General features: G+C 27.3%; 1 protein-coding gene across 1 annotated transcript in view; it reads left to right on the forward strand.

Annotated features, from left to right (window-relative positions):
- Positions 1 to 13,963, forward strand: part of LOC107441083 (synaptogenesis protein syg-2) — a 69,215-nt gene that overhangs the window by 4,438 nt on the left and 50,814 nt on the right. Inside the window, exons 2-3 of the mRNA XM_016054226.5 lie at positions 1,224 to 1,312; positions 8,678 to 9,034. Of these exons, the coding sequence (XP_015909712.4) occupies positions 1,231 to 1,312; positions 8,678 to 9,034 (439 nt within the window). The 5' untranslated portion in view covers positions 1,224 to 1,230. The remainder of the gene's footprint in view (positions 1 to 1,223; positions 1,313 to 8,677; positions 9,035 to 13,963) is intronic.

A 13,963-nucleotide genomic window follows, 5' to 3' on the forward strand; every position in this document is an offset into this window, starting at 1 on the left:
ATTCTTTCAAACAATTGTTTATTTTGTCAATTTCATGCAGTTTTTTGCAGATAACTATAGCTCTGTACTTAAAAATTTTGCATTTCCCCATGGATTTAGTTCACCCAACTCCAAAAATGATGTCAACTGTAAACCAAAATTTTTGTACTCCAGTGGGAAATAACATATTAATATTTCCCCAATCATTTGCTATTATTATTGTAATTTTCATTGATCTGATGTTTTTTTCTTCAGATATTTAAGTTACCTATATTTCCACTAAAATTCTTGGTATCTATATCAGAAAAATTAATCTGATTTTAAGAAGTACTCATTTACACTTTATACGTAGAGATACGTATATTTACACTTTATACGTAGAGATACGTATATTTACACTTTATACGTAGAGATACGTACGTATATAGAGCTGTGCATTATACGTATATGGTTATATTTGAGATGAGTGTGGTATTTGTTCCGCAATAAGCTTAAATTAACTTGAAGTTCAAAACATCAGCCTGTTAGCCTGTCATTTGAAAGGTAAAATAAATAAATAAACTTTATTTTACTTACAAATACTTTGTTATCAAGTAGTTTAGTTCTTTTTCTTCCCATATGGTTGATAAGTGAGGACAACTCTGATCTTAAGATCTATTAAAAAGATTAATGTTAAAACACAAGATTCTACATTAATAATACAGATTTTTCTATTACAACTGTAAGGAAATGGTTAGAATTCGAATATAATTAGAGAAAAATAAATTCAATACCCTAGTATTATATTGTGAGCTTTAGTTGCGTATGATTTAGTTATGTAGTTTATTTTGGGACTCATCTAATTAAATTTCAACCCAATGTATGGATAATAGGATATTAAATACATATTGAGATAATTCAGATTGGATATAATAAGAATTGAATTCAAGAGAGGTGATTGTATGAACTACGGGATAGGTAATTTATTAAACAATTGAAATCCAAGCAGTTTGAACATATCGAAAAAATGTCTTCGTACTTTTTAATTTAATAAAATGAAGTAGATGGTTTAATTGCAACTATTAAAATTGAAGAAATGAGAATTTTCTAATTAAGTTTACTTAATTGCTTAATAAAATATTAAATTATTAAATCTTAAAATTACTTAAGAGAAAATGTCATATTTTTTAAAATTAATAAGATAAGAACTTACAATTACTACAATATTATTCAATTTTTAATGCATATTTTTTTTTACTTTACAGGAAAAAAATGCAAATTATGAATACATATTTTATACTGTATTCTTCAATTTTTTGCATAACTACTGCTTCAGATACAATAATTAGTGATGGTGAGTAAATCTCTATAATTCGTGTAATAAATTCTTGATTACAAATTACTTTTGGTATAATTATTAAATAAATGCAGATTGGGTTGATTTTAAAATACTTAACTGTTAAGTTACAAACAAAGTTATCTTCGAAGTATTTGCTTGCATTAATTATAATATTTACTGACGTTAACTGATTTTAAACTTAATTATTTTTCTTAAAAATAAATTTAAAATTATTTCTGTAGATGAAAGATTATCGAAATTAATTGTTAAATTATGCTTGTTAGAGAATAATGACCCATGGATCACTTTCTTTAGACTTTTATTAGTACTTAAAAATATAATCAATAGTACAAAAAATAACTTACATATTTAATATTCATTCTGAATTTCTTTATTTAACCAAACCATGTATTGCATGAAATTACTTATCTACACATATTCAATCGCAAATAGGGAAAGATTTTTGGTAAATTTACCGCAGTGTATAGTAGTGAAATTTCTTGTTAAAAAACATCATATTTGCGGTAATTAAAACCAAAATATAAGATATTTAAACAATTCATTTGGTTATTTTTCCATTCACATGGAAACGATATACCGAAAATTCTGATTTTCAAAGTTAAAGTTATATTAATCCAGCATTTAATCAAAAATACAATGAAAAGTAAATTTAATCGATTATAAAGTTTTAATGTCATGTTTTTTGGTAGCATCATAAGATTACCAAATTTTACCGCATTTACCAAATTTTTTCACGCATAATATAACCATACTTCATTGCAAATTTTACCAAAGTCATTGCCAAACTGATTTGATAAAAATTGACTAGCATTTTAGTGCTCTCACTAAGTCAGAAACATGTTAAATTTTATCATATTTTAGTAGTTATAACCATATTTTTGACCAGTGTGCTAAGTATTACTCAACTTCTGTTAGATGATACAGAGAATCTCCATGGTAAAAGGACAGTAAAATAATTTTACACTGTTCTATTTTTTTACGAATCAGAATAAAATTATTTTTTTAGTCACATCATAGTTGATAAATATTTTCAAAATATAATTTCGAAAATGCAAGAATTAATTTCACGCGTCAAAAGTGAGACAATTCTTTGGAATAACCCTCTGCATTTTTGACGAGTTCCTCTCTTAAGATACTACTTCACATCTGATCATTTTTGACATTTTCTTGTCATCTATAATATTTTATTTTATTTTCATATTACTAGAATATGTTCCTAAATAAATATCAGTTTATTTAATTTTCGATATTTAATACTCGTACCCGGCCTCAAAAACTGTTTTCAAGCACACATTTATTTTTTCAAGTGCCTTTTTTATGACACACACAAAAATTGAATCATCAATCTTCATAATTTGTCAAAAGTTTATTTACTTTGCTTATCGTTTTGTTCATTCAGTTAATAACTATGTGGATATTTAAAAAAATTGAAATGGGTTGACTCGAAAAAAACTCGTTATTTAGATAAGGGGATAAACAATTTTGTCAATATTTGCCTCTTAAAAGCATTAGCGCTATACGTTTAATTGATTATGAATAATATTTATTTAAAATGTCTTTTAAATAAATATTTTAAGTAATATCATAAATAGAAGACTTATTTGTGCAAAATTTAAAAGAGTAGGAATATACAAATATTAATTTGCAATTAGCGCTTAGTAGACATAATTTATTTAGCTGCGAATTTCTTATAGCATTCTTAAAAATATGAAGAAAAAATAAAAATATTTGTAATAAATCATTGTCTTTATGCGTCACAGAATAGAATAAATATAATGTATAGAGCAGTGACAATTTGATTCGAGAAATATTAGAGTTGTTTTCTTGAAAAGTGTTTTATAATAGTTCTTTCCATACATTGTTGCATTATAAATTGTTTTGAAAAGTACAATATATCTATACTTTTATTTGGAAACATGTTTTACGAATAAACAAAACAAAATTAACAAGGCACGAACTTAATATATATATATATATATATATATATATATATATATATATATATATATATATATATATATATATATATATATATATATATATATATATATATATATATATATATATATATATATATATATATATATATATATATATATATATTTATTTATTTATTTATTTATTTATTTATTTATATAAGGAAGAAATAAAGTTTTTGCATTTTTGGCTGACCAATACCATTAGATAATCTTTTGATAATTGTTTATTTATTTAAAAAGTAAGGTTTAAAACAATGTTATAAAAAGTTTTTTACACAAAAGTAGAGTTCTCATTAAGTTTAATTTCTTTTAGTTCGTTATAACAATGTGTAAAAAGAAGATAAAATACTCATGCTTATATCTGTGCTGAAATAAAAATAATAAAAAACTAGCACAATTGAAAAAAATTTCGCAAAGTAAATAATTTCTCTTACACTGGAATATTTTCCAATTTTTATGAAATATTTTCTCATATTGTTGCATTTATCCGTTTTCAGTTCGCCCTTTGTAAAGAAAGAACTGATTTTCTTACTCGTACATTGAGAAAAAAAAGTAGTCAAAATTTCCAGAAAACAGAAAAATTTACCGTATTTCTGGCTGTATTGAAAAACTGATGATCATGATTATTTTTACCGAAGAACTTAAGTGATGATTTTAGTGAAATTAAGATTAAAATATTATTAATTAAAATTTGGGCTTATAATCTGTGGTAAATTATGTATAGTTAAATGTAATAATTTTATCTTGATACCTTAGAGCATGACATAAAAACCATTTATTCAGTTAAATTTACGTTTCAGATTATTGTTTTTTTTTTTAAATCTGCGGTGATAAGAATACCATAAGAACAGAATGTACAGATAATTCCATATTAACCGAAAGATTGTCAAATGTGTGGCTTAAATACAGTATGTTTCCGTTTTATTAAAAAAAAGTTTTTTTTTTCTCTCCAGAAAAGTTATTAAAACACAGAATTTTAATATAACCCAAATTTTTTTTCCATGCACTATTGAGAGCAAACAATAATGATCAGAATTGAATTTATATTTCTTTTTTAAATTAAATTCAAAATATGTAAGAAAATAATACGCAAACATTAACTAAATAGTGTTTGATGAAATACTTTTTAATTTTATTGTGTTTTATTTACCTTCAAAATAAAGTCCTCAAAGTTTAGTTTTTTTCTCATTTGCCTGAATATTTTTATTGATAATTTAATTATATTTAATTGTATAAAAGTTGCTGCTAGGAGACTTAGTTATAATGCATTATCTCTCGATCATCGGTTTTGAAAAATTCCTTCTAAATAACTTGAAACAATGTTTAGATCCGAAGTTCTTTGAAATATAAATCCTTTAAGAGTTACTAAATCACGCAAACATTGCACGTTTGATCTTTGAAATATTATTCGTAACGCATAATATGTTGCTATTAATACATCTAACTAGTAACAGGTAGACTTTTATACTTTGTCGGATTTATCCAGCCTTTGTCTAGTTAAATAATTAATCATACGCAAGAATTACTTGTGTAACAGAATTATTAATAGTGTTTAGAGAAAGTTTGATTGATTTTAATGGTTTTACTTAAATTGTGTTCTAATTACATATTAATTGCATCGTATTAGTTAAAAGTAATAGTGGCATATTCTACTATTTATCCATGACAGATATTAAGCTTTTAAAATATAGTGCTAATAGAAAGCATGGTAGATGTTTGGGATACAAGCTAATAATCTTAAAGTAGTAATCTTTTTTTTTATTATGACATTAAAAAAGATAATAGACTAAATATGAGTATTTAAACAGATATTTTACATAGTATTTTACTTGTATTGTTTATTTTTTTAAATATCTCTATAATCCTCTTAACCTCTTTTAACTTTTATCTTTAATATAAATATAAAAAATAAAGTCCTTGTCGTAAATTGAAAAGTAATTGAAATTGTGAAAATAATTAAAAAACATTCTACTTTCTTTTGTATAATATTATTACATTATTAAGCAATTTCTATGAAGATTTTTGATAGAGAAGTTTTGGCAAAATAAAATAAAATAAAACAAACTTTATATATAAATAAATAAAGTATAAGCTTTGTGATTTTTGTATGAATACAGCTTTACTGCCTTAAACACTTCAGTGAAGGACAAGAATTGTAAACACTATATAAGGAGAAAAATATTTTTGTGAATTTACTGTACTGTATGCTATTGAGACTTTTAATTGAAAAATCTACTGGTTATAAAAACAAAAATATACGGTATTTAAATCATTTATTTAGTAATCTTTCGCTCATTCTGTAACGGTATACCAGAGATTCTGGTTTTCAAAGTTTAAGTTGTTTATTACCACATATTTAGTAAGACAAAAAACTGGCATTTGAACAAAAGAAAGAGATGCATGCTCTTGCCTTTCTCTTATGTACATCCCATTGCCTTGGCATTACTTTCCACTTGTTTTCAATGGTGTTGATATCATTGTAATTGTTCGGCTTTAATTGTGCACTATTCTTAAGTAGAAGTAGGTTCACTCTTTTTGTCTGATTTTAGACAAAAACTGAGCTGGCATGTAAGAAATATCGCATGTAATCCAGCAAGCTCACGGAGAAGGGATCGTTATCTTATAAATAGTATCATGGTATGGGCAAAAGGAAGCTATGGCAGAGCTTTACGCTGGTGCTTGTGTATGAAATTGAGAGATTTATTTATATCTACGTGCTTCTAAATGTGCGAATATGGCTGGCCAACGATGCATTTATGATATTCTGTCCCTCATGCTGCATACTCTACGATAAGAAATTTATTTTCAAGGACGACAAAAAAAACACACGTTATCGAACAATCACTGTCTAGGAGTATCTAATAAGAAATATCTCGTATGACCAGCAAGTTCTCCAGATCCAAATCCCATTGAAAATGTTCGGGGTGCTGAAGAAAGGAGTTTTAATTTTCGACAATACCTTTCAATAAATAAAGATACTCTGAACCATGAACTGAACGAGGGGTGAAATAAATGAGTCAGAGTTACTGGACAAAACAGTGAAAAGCATGACTCATCGTCCTCTATTTTGGCTAAATAACGTATTGACATTTTCGCCAGGATAAAAAACAATTGAATATGCTCAACTTTACATATTCAGCATAAAATGTTGATAATGTATGATAATGATATTGTCATTAGAAAATTTTTCAATGCCTTTTAGATTTCCGAGCACTGAGAAATTACTCTTATTGTAATTTCGCTTCATTCTGGCAATATTTTATTTCCCTTGACATTCAGTTACGTTTTTTTACATGCTAAACAGACGCTAGTTATCGATCCTTAAAAATAGTACCCCAGACTAGTATATATTCATCACAAATAAGATATACAATATATATATCTGATTCAAATATACATAACCATATTCATATTTTTTACCACTGGTATAAATCAGCATGAATATTTCGTTTGTTGGGTCAATTTATTGAAAAATAAATAAAAATACTCATCGATTTTTTAAATTAGCATAATTCTTTTTCTACTTATAAATATAAACCCGTAAATAGTTCTTTTTCTGTTTTTTAAACACACAGTTTTTGTAACTTCATAAAATTTAGATGAAGCATAAATTAAATCTCTCGCATATGTTTTAAGATTAACTGTCGCATACTTTTTAAGATTAGCGTAAATGATTATGCTAAATTAGCATTTTATGTTTCAAAAATTTTTTTAAATTAGTCTCAAGTATTTGAAGAAAAAAAATTAATAAAAGATAAACAAAGTATAAAATATACGAGTGCATTGTAAAGAAAAAAAATATATTAATATTTTTTAATGTTATGATTTTATTTCTCTTCTTTCAGTTAAAATACACGAAGGCAAAAATAACGGCAAACTAGCAAAACTAAGTTTTAATTATTCGCATTAGAGCTGAGTTTATGAATATTCTGATTTTATATTCAATAATTTAGTTCTTCGCATTTTACTTTTATAACATTATTAGTTATTCGTGTGTGTTCTAAATAAAAAGTACTATGACGTAATTTTCTAAAAATTTGATTAAATGGTATTTTCTTTTTCTGCTTAATGCTTAGAAATCTGAAGTTAATTAAATACTTGTGTTAGGGCTACAGAAGTTAATTAAATATTTGAAACAAATGACGTATTGTTTCGTTAACATCTTCTTACTCTGAATTAAATGACATCAAAACCAAGTTGATAGGACTAATAGTTCAGGAGTATTAAGATATTTAGTAAGAATGATGTAGAGTGTAAAAATGAAGTTGCTAACGTAAGAATGAAGTATTTAGTAAGAATGAAGTTGCTTAGATTTGTTTACGCTTTTTAAAGAGATATTTATGTGCTTAAGACAATACTTCTGATGTATTTTTATTATTCTGATTCAAATAAATCAGTAGGCAGTCATTAAGTCTTATATTTTGAAAGTTATAATAGTCTAATATGTATGGAAATTACAGTTTTATACTTATACCTATTTACACCTCTGGCATTTCTTTATTGGCAATTAAAATACTGAATATTACGTATTTTTTACATTTATTTTAATGAAATAAGAACTTAGCTGATAGGAAAAATGTGCTTAGAAGTAATAAGTGCTAAAACATTTTAATCTAAAAGAAGTACAATTTTAGTACTTTGTGCTATTTAAGGATATGACATTGTTTTCCAATCAAGTGAAACATTGTTTTGTATGCACTTAATTAGGATTTAATTATATAAAATGCAAGTTATTCTAACTAGTAATTTCAAAGTTATAAGTATTTTATGCATAAAAATACAACAATAAAGTAAAATCTACAAATTAAGTATCACAACGTATTAATTAAATATCACCATTACTATAGTTACAAACAAAAGATTAAAATATATTTTAAAAATTTTATGGTATTACAATAAAAAGTGCTATTATTTTGGTATCATTTTCAAGATTTTATTATCTGTTGAAACAAAATTTTTTTTAAGCAAATTTATTTAAAATTAAAATTTATTCAAAAAAAGTTAATTTTAAATGATTTAACGAACTAGTCCTCTCCAGTTCCTTTTACTGTCCTAAGGTTTAATTATAAATATATATGTATGTAATGTCTCAATAATAGTAATAAGTTTTGAAATTGAAAATTGAGTTATCTCAAAAAAGAATCAAACTTAAATTTCTAAATTTATTACTATGTAACCACGTTTAAGTATTCCGTAGAAATATGAAGAGCAATAGCTATGATTTAAAAACTTCGGAACTTACACTTCTTATATTCTACTTTTAATTCAATTTTAGGTCAAAAAATTCATTCAAAGGTCTATTTTAAAAAGAAAAATTCGATTAATTTGTTCACTTAAACAGATAAAAAAAATAATATTTTTTCTAAAAATTTCGTTGCAGGTGTTGTGGCTATTGAAAACCAAGCTGTAGACATACCATGTCCAGCTTCTGCACAGATTCACATCAGAAGCAAGATACCTACTTTAGTTCGTTGGTTTCACAATCGATTTTATAAACCAATATATTCATTGGATCTCCGGTTTGTTTCAAACAAATTTTTCATTAACTGGACAATGACTCAGGGGCAGCATTTTCCATCAAATGAATTCGATGGCCGACTCTATTTGGATCTCCACCGTAATCCAATTGCTCTGAGAATAGATCCAGTTTTGTACGACGACCATGGTCGATATACTTGTCGGATTGATTTTAAAACTCACAGATCACGTATTAGTGTTCAAGACCTGAAGGTTATTGGTAAATATGCTTGAAAATCAAACAGTGTTCAATAGTTTGAAACAAAATGTTGGAAAGTATCATATTTATATCTTAAATTTACTTTTATATTGATAATATCTTAAATAATTTAACTCATTTTTTTCAGTGTAAATATTTTTTTCATTATTTGAAATTTAATTTTTATGAAAACTTCTTACTTATTGTAAAGTTTTTGCAACATAAAAGCATTTTCGTTTGTGCAATAAAAGAATTAACATTAGTTTTTCAAATAAACTAATAGAACATTATTTTGCCGCTAGTTTTGAAAGTGGAATAAGTCCATATGGAAAGTGGTATAGTGGGAGCGGAGTTATCGAATATGCCAGGCTTCATCTATCAAAAGGTACCTCGTGAATGAATCAAGTTAGCATGTCTTATATACCAGTGAATTGATGTTTAATTTTCGTAGTGGTAGTTACGCCACAATACTCCCCCGCCAGAATTTTATCAGGGATAGAATTCGATGGCCGGATACCACTAGTTGCTGTACTTGTGAAAGACCGGGAGAGCTGTATTAAGGTCACCGTTTTGAGTGCTGAATGTGAGAGTTGTATTATTTCACGATCGTAGTCGCTCCTGTGTTGCCTTTAGCAGTCGAGTGTATACGTTGTGTGTAATAGAAATTGAGCAGCAACAGTGCTAGGAATGGTCTCGCAGTCACAAGTAGCAAGTCAACTGTTCAATGTGTACCATCCATCGAAGTAGGCGTTACCAGATCGAAGTGTGCGTTACTGTCAAGATTAGCATGTTCATATCACGTATCACGTCAGTATGTCACGGAGGAGTTATCGACTATGGGAGGAGTTATCGACTATGCCAACCTTGGTCTATCAAAAGGTACCTCGTGATTTAATCAATTTAGCATGTCTTATATAACAGAGAATTGGTGTTTAATTTTCTCAGTGGTACTTATGCCGCAGTATAAGTCCACGGGGCGTTTGGATGTATGTTTGGGACATCTAACCTCTGTTATGCCGAACCACTTTTTTTTCTTCTACTGATAGGTTAAAAGGATTATGCGTTGATGACTGCTTTTTACGGTTGTCATCCACACATCAACAAACACCCATGATTAATGAGTACAAATTTTAATATCGCAATGCATTGTCAAAAATATATAGCGATATTTCTCCATTTAATCTAACTTCTTTATTGGCTTCCATATTTTTATTACTCTAATAAAATGTTAAGCGCATTAACAAAAATGCCGCATTCAGTAACTATTTCTTTGTATGATATTCACGACATTTTCATATTCGACGCACTATGTATTATCTGTAGCCGGTAACCTGGGTAAATCAGAGCCTGGCGTTGTTTTATTTTTTGGAGAACTTCGCTTCATGATACCAACAACAGATAAGTGCCGTTTTTTTTTCTATAAAGTTTATTTGATTTACAAGTTTATTAAAGAATTTATAATTCGTGATCAAAAAGGAGGTTAACAATTATTTTTTAAATAGTAAGTGCTAAAATGTTTTAGCATTATAATTTAATACATTTGAAAGTTTCAAAATTGAAATGCTGTTTTGACGTATTAATACGATAAAAACAAGCATATTTATGCTTAAGATCGTCACTGATGGTGAAATATTGTATTTCTTCAAATTTCGATAGCTTATGTCAACTTGCTTATTTAACTTTAGCACTCTGTCTGATTCATCATTTAAATTCTAAGAGTTTATTGAGATTTAAGAATGTTAATTTTTTTCTAGTCATTTCATTGGCTTCTATCTTTTAAATATTTTGCAAAAATGCTCTTTTCATGACAGCGCACAATCTGGCTTTCATTAATGGGATTTCATATTTTTTGTACTGTACTACATGATTCCGGAAAAAATGATTGTTCAAAAGACATTTCTCTAAAACTGCTGATAAAAATATGACCTAAATTGGTGCTCCTGTTATCGTGTTTTTAACGAACATGCAAACAGAGTTCCACTTCCATACAAAGATGATATACTCTGTATACAGTTACTGCTGAACATTATTTTTAAACATATCATTACTTTACAAAATTATATTTGTTAAAAATTTTAAGCAATATTAAGTTAACATCCCTTATTTCATTAAAATGTTCTAGTAAAAGTTATTTATGTTTCGTCATTGGATATTTTTACATTCTTACTTTTACTGAAACTAATTACAATGTTACTACTGGTTCAATTCCTTTTTTAAAGATAGAAATTTTGTCAACTGCACGCAAATATGCTTATAAGTTTCATGAAAAATATGTATAATCTTCTTAGAATGTTCTTTTTACTTAAGAAAACAGAAAAAGAAAGTCTTTTTACGAAAAAGAAACTAAAAATTTTAGAACATCCATTTTTATAGTTAGAAATGGCTTGGAAAATAGAAAAAATTTGAAGCTGTACCTAAAATCAGAATAGAAATCTAAAATCTGAAATTGAAAACGTAAATAGCAGGTAGGGGCCTGGTAAGAAATATGACATGCGGAAGGCAGAAAAAAGCCCATTAGTGCTACAAAATAGAAAAGATAGTGATGCCAAAGTGGTATTACACAGTTTCAATTTTAAGTCCAATAGGAACTCTGATACAGGTGCGGGTCCTCTGTAAATAACACTCATAAATAAAAAAGACGGGATAAAGCTACAAACTCGGTCAGAATACCAAATGATCTGCTTTAGACGCAGGATACAAATGTAAATAAACGCTAAGATCCTATTTTTTTCCCATTGAATTTATTCTTGAAGCAGATGCGTTCATGGTATTTCTAGTTGGAATATTTACATTGGAAGTACCGTTAAGTTCCATGTCGTTGTTTTATTGCTAATGTTTATTTTGGTTTCGATTCTGTAGATTTTTCTCCTTAGCTTCCAAGTCTTAAAAAGTGAAAACTGATTTTTCTATGTCTGTCAAATAAGTTCTTATAGCCACAGAATATTACTTAAAAAAAATATACAAATTTGTTGTTGTTGCATTTATAATTTGAAAATTATGGATTTTTCTCTTCATTTAATAGCTCATAATTCACAGCAAAGCGAGTTTTCATTTGGTTATACTAACAACCATTTCATGATTTATTCTGTTCAAAATTTGTATTGAAAATATAAGATTATTTTGTAAAATTCATAGAATATTTTGCGGCATTCTTACAAAAATATTTTGCTTAAATAATTTTAAAATGTTTGATAAAACAGAACCGTTATTTTTTTTTAATTTGAAACAATAAGTAGTTCTAAGCTAAAGAAAAAATAAAATTTTTCAAATGTTTTAGCTGACAGTTTAGTTGCAGTTTTTAAACGCGTTTTCTTTCTCTTTTTTTAGATCGGAGGCTAAAATTGCGTCTTTAAATCATTGCCTATGTTTCAGGACGAAAGCACAAATGCTTCAGGAGGATTTATAAGAGAGATACTCAGGCACATGCACCAAAAAACTGTTCCTTTTACTATCATAAATTTTTATTTTTTTCAATATAATTTTTGTCCCTATGATCTTCAATTATTAATTTATATATATTTTTTTCTCTTTGTTTTTTAAAATCTCTTAGATATAAATTTGTTCCACCAAACCAATTGCGTGACATGAGTATTTAATAAACCTCCATTGAAACTGAAATTACTTCAGCTGCAATTTTAAAAGCTAATTTTTAATAAAATTTTGATATATATATATAAATTTCTTTCTTTTAAAACATCTCATATATTTATTTACACTGACACTTCAGAAGATAAAACTCAGTTTCATTATAGATTCTCATTTTTTTAAATAACAGATAATTCGTATTTTTTTAATTCTTCATAGAAAATAATTTACTTGAAATATGCCTTCATATTTAAAACTATTTTCTGGCTATTTACTTCTTTTATCTATCCTAAAAACTAGTGTGTTAGTCTAGTGTGTCTATCTCACCATCATAGTAGATTTTTATTGACGTGAAATAAAAAAGGAAAGAGCTGGCAATTTCATTTTGCGCCTACCATCATCTATCCTATTGAAAAAGTTTGAAGCGAATAAATTCTCAATGGTCCATTAAAAAGGATGGGTCTTACAATCCAAGTAATTGCACCATTTGATTCTTATTAGAAAATGTTTTGCTGGCTTTGTTAAAGACTGATCGTTGCACTTTATTTTGTGTCTCAGTAAATGAAAATGAGATATCGCAGAACAAATAAATTTCTATATGAAAATTTTTCAAGTCATTAGAATATTATATTCGTTGGCAATAATATTTTCAAAAGCAGAGGTGGTAATTAAAGGAATAAAAAGATGCAATGTTTCTTAAATTGTATTATATATTATACGCTGCTTGAGAATTGCTAAGGAACAAATGATTTATGCAAAGTAGCGTTCCCGACTGCCCGGCAATAATTGTAAAATCAAGAGCAAAGGGAAGGGTAGAGCAGGACCAGATATCTCTATAAAGGGTAGTGTATACAAATTCTTCAAACATTCGAAAACTCTTACTGTTAGGTGCTTAACCAATATAGCCCTGTAGGTTGTTGAACTTATTTCTGTGAAATTCGAGGTGGTGTTGTAATAATTAAATGCCAAATATCAGTAAGACATCATTTGGGAGATGATGATCAAGGATAAGCAGTTGGACTACTGAGAGCAGGTTAAATTATCATTACAGTAGCCACAATAATGGTAGTGTCAAAAAGTGTTATCTCACTATTAAAAGAGGCCGCTAAAGCTAAAATAGCTATGCAAAAGTTTGCCGGTGGTCATGGTAATAATACCACACCTTAAGAGGATCGACATGTATCCCTTACCACAAAAAGGAACAGAAATGTCACTCCCAGTAAGATGCTGTAGACCTTGCAACCACTATCGGTACACAGTTTCCGCCAGAACAAGCTCACAACGATTAAATCATTTTGGTTTGTTCGCATATCGCTTCAACTGCACCATCGTCTAGAAGGATTATGCTGGTGTAAGAGCATATTG

This window comes from Parasteatoda tepidariorum, chromosome 3, assembly GCF_982258835.1.
Source record: "Parasteatoda tepidariorum strain Cologne lab strain chromosome 3, Ptep-v5.0, whole genome shotgun sequence".
In the NCBI taxonomy this organism is placed as follows: domain Eukaryota; kingdom Metazoa; phylum Arthropoda; class Arachnida; order Araneae; family Theridiidae; genus Parasteatoda; species Parasteatoda tepidariorum.